Below are 21912 nucleotides of genomic sequence, written 5' to 3' on the forward strand. Positions count from 1 at the left end.
AAAACAGTAAGAACACAAAAATTATATCATACATAATTACTTGACATTTAAAAAAAAGGAAAACAGGAACATCTGGGAAACGAGTCACATCACGCATGCGCAACAGAGAAAGTACGAGTTGTTTACCTTCGTTTCACTCCTCTGCTTGATCCACCTACTTACCTGCCTTTCCAACTTCGTAGCATGGTCGGCAACGTTAGCCTTCTCAGCAGAGGCGGATGGCTACCTACGCCTGACGTCGGACTAGGAAAACTGCCAATTTTACGATCGTTCATCTCGATTGCAACAAGCCGTTCGGTAATCACCCGTTAGCATAAAACCATATTCACTGTTTGCATAGGCTCTAAAAAGTTTGTCATGTCATCCTTAAATGAGTGTTCTTGTTGAAAAAAATTCTGTGCATGATGTCATTGTGTTTAAGAAGCATTATATGTACATCTCCTCCCTTCCTAGCTCTAAATGTAACCATGGCACCTCATTTGTTTATTCGATTGCACAAGCAATGTCAATATAAAAAAAAAAAAAAAAAAAAAAAATTCTCTAAGTATTTAAGCCTGTAACAATGTGCCTCAAGAAATCATTTTAATAAAAGCAACGTAACTAAACACTTCCAGTCACGAAAGTTCTGTTCACATTTTTCATTATAATGCTTTGATAGTATACTACGTCGTAAGTAATTGTACAGAAAATTATCTTCTGGGACTCTTGGTTAAGTAACAGTAACAATTAAATCACAACGAGAAAATGGAAAAGGCAGAACGTGGAACAATGCTGGGATGAAAACTATCCATCGAGCTGCAATTGTGATCCCATAACTTCTGCTCATGTTCACTTCTATGAATTATAAAATCAAATATCTACAGGTGGTTTCACTTTTGCTAGATAGTGGGAGGAAGAGAACTTTATAAATTATTTCAAGAAATGACTCATTATTTAAGATTTATGTCTGTTATATGCATAGTGACTTATGTATCACAAAATATCTTACACTGATATATGCTGATCGATTTTTAAGAACACTTAACAGATTGTCACTGTACAATAGGGATATAGCACTCGCTTAACAAGGAACTTAACTTTAACTGAAGCAGTTTCTTCCCTAAAAGTCTCCATATCCTCTAATATACTCCGTTATTATGTATCCATTGCCGTAAACTTATAAATGAATGATAATTCAAATATAATCGAAATATCAGTTCCTTTGCATATTGACCGCCATTCTGATACATCTAGAAAGCGATAATTTTCACGAATCCATGTTATGAAATTTTTGAAGGATGAAGTAGTAGCAAGCAAACAGTTCAATTAAAATGAATTATTCTGATAACAAGTCTCAACAGTGGTCCGTTTACGTGCTGTATCTATCTTAGATGTATGCAACGATGAAACAAAGACGGACAAAACACTCTCAAAATAAAAGCTTTCAGATATTCCACACAGCAAAAAATCACATATCCAATACGACGTTGCCAGAGGCAGCAGCCCTGCGATTTACAGTAAAGTAGTTTATCAGTTTAAAACGTTATTGTAGCGTCACATATCACAGAAATCACATGAGCAGCAACTGGCGCGCAACAGAACTGCAGTGAACAAGACCGCGCAATTTTCAACTTCGTTATGTGTGCCGGTATCTGTGCTGCACAGTCCAAAGAGCCCTCGTCTTTCATTGTCATCACATTATAGCCGCGATATTCGAAATATTTCAACTGCTTAGCATCGACACAGAACTAACCCACTACATTATTCTTGAAATTTGCCGTCAGCCAAGAACCAGTTGTTTCTAAGGTCGACTCTCACGCCGACGCGAAGCTACTAAAAGTGGAAAAGCCAATCGCTCTTCTCAACCTTCCCACTACAACAGTTCATTTTTCGCGGGGCACGTCGCGTCGCACGGTCTCTTGCGCTTAGAATTTTGGCCGGTGACCATTTTCATCCCTCGATTTAACTGTTACACTGACACACCCCTCAGCGTTCGATTTCTTCACGAGTTGGAACGTGACATTCTAACAACCACATGCCTGCATGCAACGTAGGTATAATGTGTGCAGGTGGCGTATCTCAGATCCACAGATGTATTGTATTCCCTTAAATATCATATAACGAACACAATGGAATTGTTTTCGCAATTGAGCATGTTGTTAAAGAAACGTACAAACGGCAATCTAAATTCTATATATACGTATTTTGAATTCCGTTTTTGTCACGAATCCGTTCAACTCTTTACGAACTCGTGCATGTAACACAAATACGTACGCTGTATGTACAAGTCAAAGCAGAATTCCCCTTTTAATTTGCGAAAACAAAAAAGCTCAAAGATTATATTTCTAACGAGACATCTTATATTCAAAACCCTTAAGAAATATCCGATAAAAGATCCTCACGAATCCACCTTGTTCAACAACCAACATCGTAAAACAACAGAACAACTGTTCAAACTGGAAAATATTATCAACCGAAACACTAATATTTTACTGATTAAAAAATATATTTTTTATTAAAATTTATCCAACGTATAAGCATTGTACCAGTTTCATTGTTTCTGATATTCTGAATTCCCATAATTGCTCACAGTTATTGGAATCAGCAAATATTTCAAGATTTATTTTATTTTTATTATTGTTCGGAAAATTAACAACTGGAACCCTTTGAACGTAAAGTCTTCAACGGAAACACGGTTCAGTCCAGGACTGCATATTTTGTCTACAAGAATCTAAAAAACACTATACAAATAAGTGCGGTGAAGATAAAAAAAAAAAAAAAAAAAACTAGCACGTAATGTCTTTTAATGTCTACCTGTGGTTGACACCACAGGTAGTTCTTAGAAAGTGGTTGCCTGTTGATATCGATAATATTCAATACCGATATGGAATAAGCGTATATACATATATATCAATTACAACTGCTTCCTTTCTTAAGGTGAAATAAGTTGTATGAGTAGCAAATATGACTATATCGTAGCTGAAAAAATAAAAATAAAATTAGCTTATAAAAAAGATCACTCTAAAAGTAATAATTCCAAATTATTTCTGAAAATTCTGTTTTATGTCTGTGATTGAAAGCAACAGCGTAATATTAGTCACGAAAAACATGTGCGGAAATATCTATAGGCCTACACCTATATTTTCACCACTTTGAAAGCGATGTTGTTATCATCTCAAAAGAAAGTAATCTTGTTCTTGCAGCCAGTGATGAACTATTATCTTTACTATCATTAACACGACTAACTGTCGGCATACTAACTCTATTTGTGCGTACACGTCGTGTCATATTTACTGATTTCTATCGACTATTCAAAAATTCGACCACAGCTCTTCTCGTAACTTGACTCCGACATATTCTCCATTTTCAACTGCTAGTGTAAATAGCCCTTGGTGGTAGAGAAGAAATATAAAGCTTCTTTCCTGAAGATTACCTACTGTAGCCATTGTGGTAACTGTTAAGCTTAAAGTTAGGGGGCGGGGGAGAAAGTAAGAACAAGACAGAGGGAGAATTTTTTGTGGTAAAAACTGCAGCCATTATCAACCCACTGCAGGATGGAAGCCTCCTCAACAATTCATGCTGAGGGACATGGACCATAATCTACCACGCTGGTCCAGTGCGGGTTGGCAGATCGACCGTATTTAGCAGTCAGGGGCTTGAACTCCGGTCTACTCAAAGAGCGTGTGCTACTGCACTCCCGCTCCTATTGATTATACAAGGATTACTCAAGGATTATTAGTTGCAATTTGTGTATGTCGTTAAAAAATGCTTATGCATGCTATTGAAATTTATCAAAAAACAAACAAGAAGATTATCTTGGAAACAAGCGCCTCTTAAAGCATTTCTGAAGAAGACGACTCCTTGTGCAACAAACCGAGTGCCGAGCCAATAATGAGTGATCAACGAGTGTGCATTTAGTCGATGATGATGAAGAATAAACATTCTTTAACATTTTTAAGTCATAATTTCTTTATTATTATAATTTGTTTGATTTTACAGGTTACGTTTTCATTTCTTTGGATAAATCAATCATTTTTTAAACATAAACTAATTTGCTAACTAATTTCATTGTTGATAAACCCCTACAACGTAACCCCTATTTTTAATATTATGTCTGTGGGAAATAAATTCCCACTTTACGAGCGCGCGCTAGGAACGAATTAACTCGTAAAGTCGAGATCTATCTGTATTATACTTCTATAAATTTTTATCCACAGTTAATGCAATGCCACGTAATAGTTGCAGTTTTGGTATCGTTAGAGAGAATTAAAGACAAAATCGGAGGGAACAAAATTTGCTGACAGACAAAATATGAATGAATCTTTAAAATGAAGTGCTACAGTTTAGGTTTGCCATTCCTCGTTGGTTCATAACGACTGGCGTAAAAGACATTCTACTCTACAGTTTAGGAGATCACAAAAATAATGCCGCAGATAAGGAATGCACTCTAATGAAATTCAAAATCTTGATTGAAAGGAGTTAAAAAAAAAAAAAAAAAAAAAAAGGAATAAAGACAGAGGAGAACTGCCAGAGGTTTACATACAGTTTTCTATACAAGTCGAAGGCAACGTTGAATATTGACTTGATGCTTATCAAATGTTATTTCATTAAGGATTTTTTTTTTTTTTTTTTTTTTTTTGATTTGGTAGTTGTTGGCGCATCGGCTTCTGTGGCCATATTGCACCTCCCAAGGTTTTTGCAGTACTTTGATCCAAGCCCGAGGCGGGAATCGAACCCGCGACCTTTGGGTTGCCGGGCAGGTACTTTACCCACTCGGCTAGCCCGGTCGGCTATTTCATTAAGGAGCGAGATACCATGAAACAGCGAACAGTCTATATTACCCAGTTAAGAATGTCATTCGTCAGATAGGTTAATGCAATGAAACACCTGCGTCTAAGCAGACCAAACTGTGTAGCAACAATAGTGGTCAGGCGCCAGGGTGCATAAGTATATTTGCTTTGAGTGACTGCTAAATACGGTGCTGTTTCTTGTATTTTCTCTATTTTGTGAATCCTCTGACCGTGTACTCGTTCATATTATAAAGAAAAAAATTATTTTTATTACTGTATAGTAGAGAGAATGATATTCAAAGTTTGTACTGTACATTCAGAAGTGTGATAAGATTCATTAAATAAAATCGGAATGAATCAATAAAATAATCAAACTATTAAAACAATATAAAAAGAGGTTTAAGTAGAATTAATGGAACCCATTCTACATCTTTCAATATGGAGCCCGTTCCTTTTGATGCTTTCTGGAGCCCCAACCTTTCACGTGTACTGTAAATTTTGGTGTCTCCGTAGCCAGGTGGGCAGGAGCAACAGTGCGTAGCACACGATTCTTGATTAGACCGGGGTTCGAGCCCGTGACCACCCAATGCGGAGTATGCGGAAAGGTCAGGGAATGACCACCGCATATCCCAGGAGCAATATGGCCTTAGTTGCTAATGCTCCTAAAAACCAAATAACAACAACTGTAAATTTTATTTATTGTAAACACTACAGTTATAAATAGGTCGGTCGTGCTTACAACTTGAACAGCGGTCATTTTGTTTCAAAGTGGATAATCGAAATAAAAATTCCTTCATCAGAACAGCTAGGATCCTTTCACATACACCAGTCATGACCGTAGCCCAGTGGTCGGTGTACAAGTACAGAGCTACGTATAGTGCCTAAGTAATACCTGAATTAAGTAACCATCTGAGTCTAATAGTGATAGCATAACGGTGCTATTAGTATTATGCTCAGTTGGGTGCAGTTGGAAAGTACAGACAACAGTTTATGCTTTTCAACTGTATATCAGGGTAGAAACAATAACGGAAAATCTGTTTTAAATCAGTGTTTTTCCCGCCACTTTTAAGGGATTGAAAACATTCTGGATTTGGAAGTGAAATGTAATTCTGTCGTTTGTACTTGTATAAACAAACCACGCCCCCATAGCCCATAGCAAGACGCTTCACAGATGCGTTCGGAAAGAGCCTTACGAACTCTGCTTTCTTAGTCCATTCCATTGAAGCCGAATGCAGAATAAGAAATTACGGGATTGGAAGAATTAAGTCCGGTCCAGTTCTTCCCTTACCTACAAAGAAAACGTTATATCCTGGTACGTCTTGTGTATTTTATCCTACGGTGGGAATTCCCCAAACCGCATGCGGCACATCGGCTGTAGTATGTGGGGTTCTCACATAAAAATGCATGATTAGATAGATACCTGTGACATGTTTTTAAGAACTTTCCTGAAAATAACTAACTGCAGACCGAGGAGAAATTAATTAAACTGGCAAATTTAATTTTGCATTGATCTCTACCTATAACGTATTGAGAAAAATCTATTTCTTAAGGTATTTGAAAAAATATGTATTTTTTGTATGGCCAGAGATAGACGGACAAATATATACGAGGGCGGTGTGAAAAGTTCTCTTACTGCGTAACTTTTGAAGGAGTATATGTATATATAATTAATAATAATAATAAAAAAGAAACTTGTGGTTAAAAAGCTGTCTTTAAATTCATGTAACATTTTTCTGCATCATTATCAGCCATTTTTCAAGCCACTGCAGGATGAAGGCCTCTCCAGTTCCTTCTGTTTTGTGCAATGGCCATCCGTTTACTTTCCACGAACTCTTGAATTTCATCTGTCCATCTCCGTTGCCTTCTATTCTGTTATTTTCTTAGTCCATCTGTCATTATGTCTTTGAGACATGTGTCCTGCCAAAGTCCATTTCAGTTCTTTAGTTTTGATAAGAACGTTCTTTACTTGAGTTTGCTTCCTAATCCATGTGTTTCTTTTCTTGTCCAACAGTCTGATTCCTAATATAATTCGTTCAGTTCTTCGCTGTGTAGTTTTCAGCTTTTCTTCCATTCTTTTGGTGAGTGCCCAAGTTTCACATCCATAAGTCATAGTGGGGAGTATACATTGGTTCATTATTTTACGTTTCAGACAAATTGAGATATTGCTCCTCAGTATGTGACTATATTTCCTAAATGCTATCCATTTGAAATTTATTCTTCTCATGACTTCCAGCCATTTATCATTATTACAGTTAATGACTTGTCCAAGATAAGTACAATATATAAAACCACCTTTTCAATTTCTGCTTCTTCTCTCTTTCAATGATTATATCCCTTCCTATTGCATACTTGTTCATAATTACTTTTGTTTTAACCATATTCATCTTTAGTCCGAAATCCTTACTAACTCTGCATAACCGGTTAAGATTTTCCTCTAATTCTTCGGGCTCGTGGCTTATGATCACACGCCTACCTAACCCGATACATTTCTTCCAGCAGTTAAGAAGTTTCTTTATGCTGTTCAAGTAAAATTCTTTCGAGTATGAGGAAAACCAGGGCTATAATGGAGGATATACGCGGGTGTACGCCGTATATCCTCTGGATGTTTTCAGGGGAATAGCGTATCCCTTTTGGATATATATATATAATGTGATGTAAAAGTTAGGCAAAAGTAATAAAAATAAATAAATATGAATATGAAGCTATCATTAGAGGCAGCAAATGCACATCCTCCACATGAAGCCTAATTATATCTGATAATTAAAATAAATATGATATTTAAAATAAAAAACATCAGCCAGCAGTACGGCAAAAATGCAGAGCGAAACGAAACGCAAAATAATATAAAATAAACAAACAGGGAAGGGAAAGTAGAGATAATAAGACAAAAAGGTAGTCGATAATCCCCTGTATAATTTAGTCATTTAAACCCAATTAATAAAAACGATGTAAATTTAAAATAATGCCAATTATATATAATTTAGCGGTACCCCCTCGAAGGTACCAGTTCCAAAAGACGTGAACTATCACCAAAAAGGGGTTAAAGAAACTACAAAAACTAAAATAACAAGATGATAGACTGATCATTATGCCCCATATCGACAGAGGACCACGAGGCCAATAATGGTCATGGAATCGCTGCATTTCAATCGTCATACAAATCATCGCAAAGGCGGAAATATCGAAGAACCAAACCACCCTTCCATTCTCCGATAGATCAACCAATGCAGAGGATTTGCATGGCGGTGGTCCTTATGCAGCGAGAAATAATCTATAGAACAGACAACACTCTTGATCAAAGTCACACCACTGACATAATGCAAGCTTAACCAGCTTATATAATAGAAAGGAAAAGAATAGATGGCGGCACAGGCGCTGCTTATTTAGCATATCAACCCACTACTACCACTAATTTATATAATGTGATGTAAAATTAGGCAAAAGTAATAAAAGTAATAAAATCAGCCGTACTGCTGGCTGATGTTTTTTTATTTTAAATATGATATATTTATTTTAATTATCAGATATAATTAGGCTTCATGTGGAGGATGTGCATTTGCTGCCTCTAATGATAGCTTCATATTCATATTTATTTCTATTACTTTTGCCTAACTTTTACATCACATTATATAAATTAGTGGTAGTAGTGGGTTGATATATGCAAAATAAGAAAGCGCCTGTGCCACCATCTATTCTTTTCCTTTCTATTATATAAGCTGGTTAAGCTTGCATTACGTCAGTGGTGTGGCTGTGATCAAGAGTGCTGTCTGTTCTATAGATTATTTCTCGCTGCATAAGGACCACCGCCATGCAAATCCTCTGCATTGGTTGATCTATCGGAGAATGGACGGGTTGTTTGGTTCTTCGATATTTCCGCCTTTGCGATGATTTGTATGACGATTGAAATGCAGCGATTCCATGACCATTATTGGCCTCGTGGTCCTCTGTCGATATGGGGCATAATGATCAGTCTATCATCTTGTTATTTTAGTTTTTGTAGTTTCTTTAACCCCTTTTTGGTGATATTTCACGTCTTTTGGAACTGGTACCTTCGAGGGGGGTACCGCTAAATTATATATAATTGGCATTATTTTAAATTTACATCGTTTTTATTAATTGGGTTTAAATGACTAAATTATATAGGGGATTATCGACTACCTTTTTGTCTTATTATCTATACTTTCCCTTCCCTGTTTGTTTATTTTATATTATTTTGCGTTTCGTTTCGCTCTGCATTTTTGCCGTACTGCTGGCTGATTTTTTTTTTTTATTTTAAATATCATATTTATTTTAATTATCAGATATATATATACACACACACACAGGTATACGTCGATACCCTCTGGAATTCGATTAATGAACACAGTATACTCTCCGCATACGTAACATTTACAGAGTATACTTGCTGCTAATTTTACGATTACAGCACTGAGGAAAACTATCTCAACACGGTTATGTTAATTATTTTATCGGAGTCGTCCGTTGTCTCGGAGATTTCAAAGTGGCTTGGGGACAAATTTGTGCTATAGGGAGGATGAAACACCTTCAAATCCCAACAACGAAATTTTTCTAATCTTGCACGGTTGCAGTGAGGTTGTCGTGTTAAAGCCGACTAGAAAGGGCCATGAGGGAATACATCGCGCTTGGTCACGTGATCGGTTCAGTTTGAGTGCTTAGTACAGTACCGTGCATTGTTTGAAGGGAGGGGATGCCGGAAACTTTGCTCTGGTGACTGGTTTCACCACTTCAAGTCTCCAATAAGCAAAGTAACAGTATTGCACCGGTTGATGAGAGTCATCTACCACGTAGTATTATATTATAGTACTATAAGTGCTATTTTGTATTAGTAGTGGTACTAGCAGTACCGCACGTTGAGGGAGGGGGTGGGATGCCGAAACTTTGCTCTAGCGCAGCGTTTCTCAACCGGTGGAAAAAGATTTAGTGTTACGTGATTAATGGGCAGTTGAATATTTTAAATTTATGAAATTAGGAAAAATAAAACATTAAAAATTTCCCCCTATAAAGGTACCTATCTTTTTTTAAATTTAACGGGGGTTCACAAATCATGTGTTGATTTTGAAATATTTTGTTTCTTCAACCTCCGAGCGGATAGCCTTACACGGCAGTGTTGCTGTCAGTACGCATTATTGTTTTAGTAAGTTACTGTGCAGCGTTGAGGATTTAGGAAATGTCTGCGTAAGAATTTAGTAAAACAAGCGCAAATGAAATATTTTAAAAAATAGAAAATTTTATGACGGAACAATATTCTTTGATAGAATTGCATTGGCGTGGGTACTGATGGAGCCCGGGCTTTAACAGGAAAGCATAGCGGTCTTGTTGCTACAATAAAGAAAGTCGCTCCTGAAGCTGAGTACACTCACTGCAGTATTCATTGTGAAGCCTTGGTTGCAAAAGCAATACCCGAAGAACTGAAAACTGTTTTAGATAAGTCAGTTTAGATTGTTAATTTTATTAAATCCCGTGCACTTGCGAATGTTCAAAATTTTAAAAGTTTCCTACCAACTTTAGAAAATTTTATTGGAGAAAATAATTTAATATTGAGGCATGAATTAGTATCAAATATAAAAAAGTCATTGTTTTCAGTTGATGCATAATTTCAAATTGTATTTCCCAGAAGGTTACAAAAAAGAAAACTGGATCAGGAATCCATTTTCTTCAGATTATGTATCAATATTATTTTTCTTCTGAAGAAAAAGAGCAACTTTTTGAAATTTATTGTGGCAGAAATTTAATGGGCGATTTCAAAAACAACACTTTAATCAACTTTTGGATTAAGCATAAGAAAGATTTTAAAGAAATTTCAGAAAGAGCAGTACAAATTTTAATGCCATTTTGTTCGACTTATTTATGTGAAACAGGATTTTCTTTTATGCTGTATTTAAAAAACATATGTAGAACAAGACTATTTGGAGCCAAATTTACGTTTGAAATTAAGTAAAATAGAACCAGATATGAAGAAACTAATTACTGTCAAACAAGCTCAAGTGTCACATTAAGTAAATTATTTTTGTTAAATATTTGTTCAAGTGTGCAATATGTACAGAAAGGATAGACAGAACAGGAAGGGAGGAGGGGTTATGCTGTTAGTTAAGAAACCCATAAAATCTAAGGAAGTGCATCCAATTGATGTTGGTGGACAATGCAATGTTGACCCTGTTTGGTGTGACATAAGCACTGGGAAAGGAAAAATGAGAGTAGGTATGTGTTATAGGCCTGATGAGTATAATGAGCAGTTATGCAGAGAAATAGTGAGCCAGTAAATCAGAGTGTCTTATAATGGAGGATTTTAATTTCCCAGATATTGACTGAAATTTGTGGGTTGGTCACATACACACTAACAAGGCTTTTGTGGATTTCTTGGATGATTGTTTTCTACAGCAGCATGTTCGGGAGGCAACTAGAGGGAGTACTAATACTCTTGATCTTGGATAAATCTGATTATCAGTAGTAATTCTTCATGCATTAAGAATCTGCAGATAAAGGAACCACTAGGTGGCAGTGAGCACAGTGTGCTGAAGTGGGATTTACTCAAAGAGGTAACTACTAACAGGGGTAAAGGGAAGGGTTTTTTCTTTCATAAAAGGTAACTACGGTGGGACCAACTGATGATGTTACCAACAGCAAATTCAAAATGGGAAGCATTCAAAGAATTAATCTTGAAAGCTACTAGGCCCTTCATCCAAACTAAGAAATATTGTTCAAGGTTTAGGCCTAAATGGATGTCAGATAAACTAATTAGACATGTGGCAGAGAAGAAAAATGCATGGAATATATATAAATTAATAGGTGACACAGAAGCCTATGATAGATATAAATTGGTCTGTAACAAAGGAGATTAGGCAGATTACGAGAAATCTTTGGCAAAGGATGCAAAGAAAAACAGCAAAGAGTTCTTTACTTATGTAAACTCTAGAAGGAAGGGGATGAATCAGATTGGTCCACTTGATATCGATGGTTCAACTGTTGCTAATCCTGCTGAGGTAGCTAACAAACTAAATGAATATTTTGCGTCTACATTCACACATGAGGAGTTATTTAGGCAGGGGAATGCCAGAGGTGTATTAAACTCTGGCAGTAAGCTAGATAATCTTGTAATAACTGAGAGTAAGGCGGAGGAGAAATTGTTGAAGATAAACATAAGAAAGGCACCTGGGGTGATGGAATCTATCCAGTTATATTAAAAGAGGCAGTAAAGGAAGTAAGCAAACAAACCCTTAGCCATAATTATGAGCGCTTCCCTGGACTCAGGGGAGGTACCCATGGACTGGAGATGTGCAAATGTGACCCCAATCCACAAAAGAGGATCAAAGGGAGACATGCGTAATTACCGACCAGTTAGTTTTGTTCCAGGGAAATTAATGGAGGTACTGGTTAAAGAAGCATTGCAGGATCACCTAGACAAGGCTTCAGTTATTGCTCGGACACAGCATGGGTTTGTTAAGGGGAAGTCTTATCTGACCAATTTTATTGGATACTATGATGTGGTCACAAAGGAATTGGATGCAAAGAATAATTTTGATATCATATATTTCGATCTTAGAAAAGCTTTTAATACTGTTGCATATAGAAGACTGCTGCAAAAATTGGAACAGTGTGGCATTGGAGGCAAATTGCTGCTATGGGTAAAGGGTTGGTTGAGTGGGAGAAGACAGAGAGTGGTAATCAATGGACACTACTCATCGTGGACTAATGTTATTAGTGGAGTCCCCAGAGTTCAGTGTTGGGTCCATTGTTATTTTCTGTATTCATCAATGATATTGATGATGGTATATCAGGCTTAATTTCCACGTTTGCAGACGATACGAAGGTCGGCAGGGTTGTTAATGACAGTACGCCGCTGAAACAGGATCTAGAAAAGTTGAGCAGATGGGCTGAGAGGTGGCAACTGAAGTTTAACATTGACAAATGTAAAGTAATACATATGGGAAGCAGCAACCCCAGAGTGACGTATCAACTCTGTCGTACTACACCGACAGTGGTAGAGAACGAAAAGGACTTGGGGATAATTGTGCAGACAGATATGAAGTTTTCTAAGCAGTGCAGACAGTCTGCAAGAGTAGCTCATGGTGTCTTGTCAATGATGTTATATAGGAATTTTTCTAGCAGGGATAAGGAGGTGATTACCCCCTTGTATAAGGCAATGTTTAGGCCACACCTTGAGTACTGTATACAGGTCTGGAGGCCTCATTTGAAGAACGATGTAGAGCTGTTGGAACGAGTACAGAGAAGGGCAATAAGATTAGTGAATGCAACAAAGGGTTGCTCTTACGAAGAAAGGCTTAAGTTTTGCAAATTACAGTGTCTGTAGACTAAGGCATCTGCGAGGTGATCTGATTGAGGTGTATAACGCCTTGAATGGTTTGAGCATGCTCAATGCTGATGAGATTCTTTCCTTGCTCAGAATAATCGCCTGAGTGGGCATAAATTCAAATTGAGGAAAGACAGTTGTAGGATAGATGTGCGGAAGTTTGCCTTTAGCCAGCGGATGGTTGATTGCTGGAACAAACTTTCATCTGTCATTGTAGAAGTTGATAGCTTAAACAGATTCAAGGCAGAACTAGACAAATATTTGGAGCGAGTGGGTGGGTGAAATGAGATGGGTGTTTTTTTTTTTTTTGGCCGATGCTATAGAAGCTTGCTTTCTTGCATCATGTGCCCTTGCTAATGCTCTCCCGATTTATTGCATTTAATTGTTATTGATTACAATAAAATCACCACGTTAAAGTATTGAATTGTATAGTTTATTTTGTATTGGTTTGTTTAATATTGAAAGAAATTTAATGAAAGAAAAATTTGTATAATTTATATCATAGCCTTATTATGCGAATATTCTTGACTTTTCCTCTTAATACAAATGCATATTTTAATGAATGGTACCGAAATCTTTCAGTTTTGGTGGTACAAGTATTAATAAAGGTTGAGAATCGCCGCTCTAGATATTAAACATGGGTTTCACACTACTTCAAGCCTCCAATAAGCAAAGTGGTGGTATTGCACCGGTTGATGAGAGTCATCTGCCACCTAGTATTATATTATATTATTAGTGTTAATTTATATTAGTAATAGTCACTGCATATATGTAAAATTTTCTAAACATGTAGTTCTCGGAATTATGATAATTCATCAACTGTTCCTTGCAGGAAAACTGGTAAAAACTTACTGAAGTTTTCTGTTAGAATTATAAATATTTCATTTAATATTATTTTTATCTTTCGTTCTTTAACTTTTCAGGGGTTTGACAGTTAATTTTTACACAGGAATGTTATCTTGCTAGACTGTTCTGAAATGTAGCAATAGCTTTCTTTAATATCATCCAACTGTGCGATCAGACTGCACAGTTAGCCAGTGGCGATGGTATCATGGCTTGGGGAATGTTTTCATGGACATCACTGCCCCCCCCCCCCATCTCCACTGAACACATCCTCACCTCCAGATCCTACCCTTTCAAACTCTTCTCTTGGATATGGCATTTCTAACTGGTTTAGCCATACTGTACTTCGCGTTGCTCGAGCGACCACATGAGCTTACGTCTGAACAAATAATCGTTCAACTTGGCTCTCTTCCTGCTGATATGAAGATTTCTAGGGCTCAAGAGATTCTAAGCACGGTCTGTGAGTCCACTCTAAAAAAAATTCTCAGAAGAAACTTACAAAATGCTCATCGTAATTTTCAAAGAGCAAAGAGAGCTAACAGGCCCAGAGATGAGATTGACAGACTTGGTGAGTTGTATAAATCCAATAGGAGTTATTTCAATACCATTTTCCAAGAGAAGAAACTTGCCTGAGCAAGGTTTGTTCAGCGTAACATAAATTAAGATCCGTGAGGATTACCCCACAAACTCATTACTAACAAGATTCATCCCGGCGATGTTCTTTCTTCTATTATTGTAAATTATAATGAAACCGTGGACTGCAGTTTGTCAATTAATGCCATCTTGGACGGCTTGCTCCATGAGGACACTGCCTCTCGTGAAAACACCATCCAATCTACAATGAGATTAGATCATTTATCATACCAATGACCCCAAGTCTAAGGTCCTTTTACGGATACTGAGCTGGAATCTGCTATTTCAACCTTAAGGGGTGGTAAATGTCGTGGACAGTATCTCCTTGAGGTTTTTGTGCTTACAAGATTTTGGAAAAATTGCCCATTAATTATATTAAATCTTATGAATGCTTGTCTGTCTTCCGGATTATTCCCGTTGCCTTGAAAACAGGCTAGACTTAAACTTCTGCTTAAGTCCTTTGACAAACCCTCCAATGATTCGGCCTCTTACAGGCCCATTGCACTGCTGTCCATCCTTGGCAAAGTCTTGGAAAAATTAATTGTTTCTCGTCTTCTAAATTACTATATAGACAGAAACCTAAGTTCCCCACTTCAGTTTGGGCTTTACCTGTGGAAGGTTTTCTGTTGATACTATTTGTCAGGTTTTGAGTTCTGTTCAAAATTTCAAAATAAATATGTCCTCCATTTCTTTGTTGATTTCAAAGCGGCATTTGACACTGTTTCGTGCCCGAGTGTCCTGGCGAAGTCCAGAGAGACCGGGGTCTCTGCTCCTGTTTACTATCTTCTTTCGAATTACTTTGATTCTCGCAGCATCAGTTTCCTCAGAATTCCTCTGTCTCTCTCCAGACCTGTTTCTAGGGCTGCCCTCAGGGCTCTGTTCTTGGTCCTGTGTGCTGGAATATGGTCCTTAATGGGTGGCTCTTGGTTGATCGAGACGACATCCTTCAGGTAGCTTACATAGACGACCTTGTTATTCTGATTTTCTGTAATTGCCGCCTGGAGCTAGAGTGCAGAGCAAATGAAGTTCTAGAGGACTTGAATATCTGGTGTCAAACACAAACTTCAAATCTCGACTAATAAAACAAAACAAATGTTGCTAAAGGGCTCTCTTTATGTGAATAGACCACCTGTTATTAAGTTGAATGGAGAAATGATTAGGAGTACTCGGCAGCATAGGTACTTAGGAATTTATTTTGATGACTGTCTTAAATTTAATTACCATGCAAAATATGTACTTCAGAAAATAAAAGCTATGTCCTATAAAATTATTAAGATTACCAGGAGTACTTTTGGTGTAAATAAATCTTCCATTAATACATAATCGGTAACTCCCTTGTTCAAAAATATCTACTCAAGCACAAATATTCTTTCTTCTCGCTGTAAGTAGAGCTTGTCGAACTGTTTCTGCGGCTCTCCAGATCCTCAGTCATCGACTGCCAATCCAATATGAAGTAATGTTACACTATCTTTTATATTGTAGAAGAAAAAACGTGCCTGCGGTTGTAAATGGTACAACATATAATACTGACTTGCAAGAAAACGTAGACATTAAAAGAATGAGAAATGAATGTTGTATACTGTGGCAAAATACCTTGGGTAGGGAGACTAAGTTTTTTCACGAGGTTGTTGATTACGACAAGAAAATGGACTGGTTCAATCCTGGTTTATACGTTGCGTTTTTATATACCGATCATGGCAGTCTTAACTTTGCTCACTACGATTAAGTAACACTCCTCTCTGTAGTTGTGGTGCTCAAGAAACTGTTGAGCACCTTGTCTTTCATTGTCCCCTGTACAATGATTTAAGACTGGACTTTCAACTTCTCACAGATGTATTTGACTGTTCTGAGTATTATACTGCCTTCTCCACCTATGCAGAGAAATTGTTTAAACTGAGAAAAAGAATTCTTACTCCTGAGGTTCAGTAAAATGCTAGACTATTTCTTTGGATTACTCTTACCTGATGGTATTGATCAGTCTGCTGGACTCCGAAAAAGTAAAGTGCAGCCATTATCAACCCACTGCAGGATGGAAGCCTCCTCAACAATTCATGCTGAGGGAAGTGGACCATAATCTGCCATGCTGGCCCAGTGCGGGTTGGCAGATCGACCGTATTCAGCAGTCAGGGGCTTGAACCCCGGTCTACTCAAAGAGCGTGTGCTACTGCACTACCGCTCCTGACCACTCGGCTACGGAGGCTGGAATCAGAATCCCAGTATTTATTTATGTATGATCATTGTATATAGTCTTTTTATGTATCATTAATCATTGTACATAGTAGTTATAAATTGTACAAATGTATAGATTACTTTCAGCGGCGGATAGCGGAACCCTGGAACCCGCCAAAAACTAATAAAATACTTTGAATACCTCTGCATTGCTTCGGACCAAGTTTTGCCCTACGTGGTGACCGTGCATCGAGATGGCACTGGACGCTTTAAACAAGAAAACGTATCACAAGGTACGCATTGTGCAGGAATGGTTCTAGGATCATATCCAAGCATTTTGTGTGCTCCTTTGGCTGCTAAATTCCCCCAACATCAACCCCATCGAACATTTGTGGGATGAGGTGGAACGCAGCATTCGCCAGTGCCTCGCTCCGTTGTCCAACTTCGGGACGTCTTTCTGTCCAGCTGGTCCAGGATAGCTGAGATAACCTTCTGCGTTTTCGTGGAGTCATGTCAATTCAGGTGCAAGCGGTTATCACGGCGAAAGGTGGCCTAACACTTTTAGGCAGGTAGTCATAATATTTTGGCTCATGAGCGTAAGCTTGCTTCCTTGCATCATTTGCCCCAGTCTTCAGCTTCCCCTCCCTCCCACTTTTATCTTTCATCTAACGTATAGCCCACACGTCTAAATTTAATAACAACAAAATTCAGCCCGACCTATTAGGCCTTTTAACACATCTCTCTAGCGTTCAACCCCAACCAGCGATTTGCTAACAGCAATCTTATTAAGAATTAACGTCAAACGCGTATATATATATATATATATATATATATATATATATATATATATTTTTTTTTTTTTTATCTTTTTTTTTATTTTTTTTTATTATTTTTTTTTTTATTATTTTTTAAGGTCCTAGCCACTGAAATCCCAGGAAACTAAGTGGCAGGACCTGCCGGAGCAACTTGTCATGATTCTGGACACCCGGCTAGCCTCCACGTGGCGAGGTATGGGCAACGTCGGGCCCCACTAGGGGCCTGGCGGCCAATAAGCCGGACAAACAATGGGCACAATAGATCACACGGCACAGACATGGCCCACACACTTTCAAGTCTCTGGCTTGACAGTGTACTGTCCTCGATACAGCGAACACACGCAGAGATGGGAGAAATCCCAGGCGCCGTCTGACACGAACATACGTTATACTAATACCGCCCCAAAAAGGGAAGTAATAACACAAATGTTTCAGTATTTTAGAAAATGTTTTGCATTGGCGATTCATCCACTTTTCCGATTTTTAAACAAGTACATATTGGAGAAAAAACCCTACCCCACAAAAGGTGTGATAATATTTTTTCGGCTTGAGAAGTAATATTTTATTTTCAGTCTATTTTTTTCCCCACAGTTACTTATCATAATTAGTTTTAGGATTATTATCTCTCTCCGAAATATGTAAGAAACTATTTCAGCTGAACCTGTATACGGTATTTGAAGTCCGGTGTGCAATCTAGCAGAAATATGTGATAGCGCAACAATTTAATATAAAAGTACTAAGGACATTCAGGAACAATCTTTTGTCTCATTTTGATAATCATACGCAATTCGTACCACATCTTTGGCAACACTGTATATCTCCGCATGCAGAGCAGTGGTTGTAAGATTACACTTAAGACAAACTCATCCAAAATCGCATAAACAAAAATGCGAACTTCAAAGCGGAATTTCGAGCAAATATCAAGATTCACTAGAACCAAACAAATCAACTCCTCTGACCGTGTGGTCGTCCCGGTGTATAAACAGGGGAAAAAAAAAAAAAAAATCTATGATTATTAACCCGTTTTCGTAAAATATATTAGAATTCGTGACACACACACTAAAAAAAATCATACAAAAGATATCGAATATGATGAAAATATTCCGTGCATGTATTTAAGAAGTTTAACATTTTCGTGTTTATTATAATTTTTTTATAATTACATAATCTAAATGTAAAAGAATTAACACATTTTAATTAATGATATTTGAGTTTCACAATTTTAAATTGCTTGTAGCATCTCAAGATGAATGATTCGCTTACCTATAACGATCCCACTATTGCGGGGAAACTGTAAAGCATATAACTTGGATTGTGTTCTCTGTTCGTGCGGTCCACGGTAGCGCAGTTGTAGCGTGCTTGTTCGCCGAGTGGGAAGGTCAGGGTTGAAATCCAGTGGAAGGCATTCAAGAAGTTTTATTGCCTCCTTTCACTCAGTGCTGAGTTAGTTTATCTCAGGCCGTGGAGTTGAGGGTTTTCCCTCACAGACTTAAAATCGACCGTAGAACAGACAATTATCCTTTGCGTTTCTTGAAATTTCGATGCCTCGTTTTTGAACTTTCAAGGTTCTCCTACTGGAGCTACCCCCTCCCAGGAGAAGGCAGTTCCTTGTTCCTCCCGGAAAATGTTTAACTAATTTATTCTTGATTCAAACATTTGAATCATCGAATCAAGATGGTAAAGTAATTTATTTAAATATGTAAATGTGAATCTTCGATGATTTACATATTTAAGTAAATTCGATGTTTTATGTAAATAAATCTTCGATGATTCACATTTACATATTTAAGTTAAATTACTTTACCATCCTGTACATTATAAAAAGTTTAGCTATTAGTAATCAATTAACTGGGAAAAGTTATGTACTTTTCCCTTCCGTTAATCGCATACAATGAATCATCGAATCAAGATTCGATGATTCAAAAATTTGTAAAATGTTTGAATCATCGAATATGATGAAAAGATGGTAGATGAAAAGATGGTGGATATACCGGAGTATAAACAGAATTTATTATTCTGAACAAAATATCTATCTGCATTGCAAAATGCTACAATTTATTGTGGACTATCTTGCAAATAAATTGTTGTAAATATTTCACCGGCCGGAAGAACCTGTACTATATTTTAAAAATTGTTTTGATTAGTTTGTTTTAATCAAAGCTTACTTTGATTAAAACATTTGAAAATTTGCATATTTAGAGTGTGGTCCTAAGTGCATGCGGTAGCTTGCACCTTACTTTAAAAATAACATTTTTTTTATACTGTGGTTGCGTCGTGTTTCCTAGTGGATTAATAAACAGATAACGTTTCTATCTGATTATAAAATATTACTAACTTTGCGTTTTGGTATCAGGACAAAAACAGCTCTCTGTATAAACTTTGTCAGTGGTTATTTTCACTACCTTTAACATAATAATAAAGTTATTATTTGTTATTTATTTTTATTTTTTTTAGGAGCATTAGCAACTAAGGCCATATTGCTCCGGGATATGCGGTGGTCATCCCTTAACCTTTTCGCATCCTCCGTATTTGGTGGTCACGGGTTCGAACCCCGGTCTAATCAAGAATCGTGCGCTACGCACTGCTGCTCCTGCCCACCTAGCTACGGAGGCGCCAATAATAAAGTATCTATGCGTATCATACTCCTACAATAATTTAAAAGGTCAAAATCGTTCAAATTAGGATATTAATGCACTTTTAGTAGGAAAAAACAGCATCCGATATAAGTTGTCTGGGAGGTAGAAAACTGATGCACTGTTGGTGAAAAAAAAATAGTACCTAATTGAAAAATAAGTGAAATGGCTCTATCACGTGAATACTAAATTTCCGATTCACTCCACCACATGAGAGGCGGAAACTCCGATGGCATGCTAACGCTGGTGCTACGACGCCAAGCCAAGGGATTCAATTCGTGGTTCATTTAACCAAAAGCCCTGGAGACGAAAACGATCGAGAATGAATCAGTTATCCCTAGTGACAGAACAGCACTAAATAGTATTTGCTGACCAAGTAAGCACCGTTTCTTAATCATGCATAAGTAATTAGCGGGTCTTCTGTAATTTCTTCATTAAAACCATTTAAAGATTGCACTTGCTCAATCAAGGCGCTAATTGTGAATTATGCTACAGGTATGCAGAATGAAGTTTTCCAAAAGTATTTCTGACGTTCACATCAGGAGTGACTCACCGTTACCTAGTAACTTGTAACAACATAAGATGACGTCAGAGAAGTCAACTGAAAGTAAAGGTACCCAAAACGGTCAATGCTACATGGGGAAGAGCAGGGAGAATGTGTGAAAAAGAAAGGAAGGAACTTGGGAAAAGCACGATAAAATGATCTTTCAGACCATGCCCTCTTAAACGTTTGGAATTTGATTGGAACTACAGAAAAAAACGAAAAAATAATAAGTACTTAGCACTGTATAACTCATGATTTCAGTGTCATCTTTCAGTGGTCTCATGATTTCAATGTCATAATTTTATATATATATATATATATATTTTTTTTTCCCTCCCATAGTGCCGAAAACTTGTATTTGCATTTCTCACTTCTGTAAAACGGAGTAAGCATCTGTCTGTTACCGGATCACCGAACACGCAGCAATTTTTTTTTTTTTTTCCCTTCTTTCCTTCTCTCCCCATGTGAACTTTATGAGTGCTGTGTTTACTGGAATGGAAGTGAAAATTGGATTGGTAGGAGGGGAACTGCGAAAACTGGAACTGCTTTGTCTCTATTAAAGTAAATCTTTATCAAAGAGAATCCAAGTGAGCGTAAAACTGTATTCACGTGGTAGCCACGTCTGTCACTAGTCCAAACAACGTTTACATACCTACAATTAAAACTGTTTACGCTTCAAAGCTCACAAAAATCACACAAAAAAATTATATTCCGTTTCGAGATTCGCTTCGGCAACTTCTGATTTCTAGAACGCAATGAGTCGAAACTATTCCGTAACGCCGAAAAGGTGTTGTTAGCTAACTAAATGGCGTATTCGCGTGAGTAACAGGGTGAAAGACCTCCGGTTAATCGGCACCACCAACACGCGGGAAAGCTTTCTATAGTTATCACTACGTACATCCTACGGATGGTGATACTACCACGAAGCATGAACAGTGAATGCTGCAGGCAGGAAGTTTAGAAGTGCGAAAGTTGCATCGGAGCGTCGTGGAAACATCAAAGTCGTCTTGCCTTCAGTGCTTCTCTATATTTGTAGCTTTGCCTTTCTGGAACTGCTCGTGGATTTCTTTCTTTTGTTTCCGATTTCTGTGCTCTGTAAATCACTTCCAAATATTTTCTTTATAATTTGAATTTGCTTGCTTAGGCTAGAAGAGTCAGCATTAAAACATTTCACTGT

The 21912-nt window shown here is 37.4% G+C and overlaps 1 protein-coding gene across 2 annotated transcripts in view; it reads right to left on the minus strand.

Moving 5' to 3' along the window:
- Window positions 1–21912, minus strand: part of LOC150089523 (ecotropic viral integration site 5 ortholog-like) — a 338392-nt gene that overhangs the window by 184210 nt on the left and 132270 nt on the right. Inside the window, exon 1 of one of the 2 annotated variants that reach the window (XM_090368642.1) lies at window positions 163–407. The exons of the other annotated variant lie outside the window; for it this stretch is intronic. Coding sequence (XP_090224768.1) covers window positions 163–275 — 113 coding nt within the window. The 5' untranslated portion in view covers window positions 276–407. Of the gene's footprint in view, window positions 1–162; window positions 408–21912 lie in introns of those variants that run through there. 2 annotated transcript variants of the gene reach the window in all.

The sequence above is a fragment of the Mastigoproctus giganteus genome, chromosome 2 (assembly GCF_048544385.1).
Source record: "Mastigoproctus giganteus isolate SK-2022 chromosome 2, ASM4854438v1, whole genome shotgun sequence".
NCBI lineage: Eukaryota > Metazoa > Arthropoda > Arachnida > Uropygi > Thelyphonidae > Mastigoproctus > Mastigoproctus giganteus.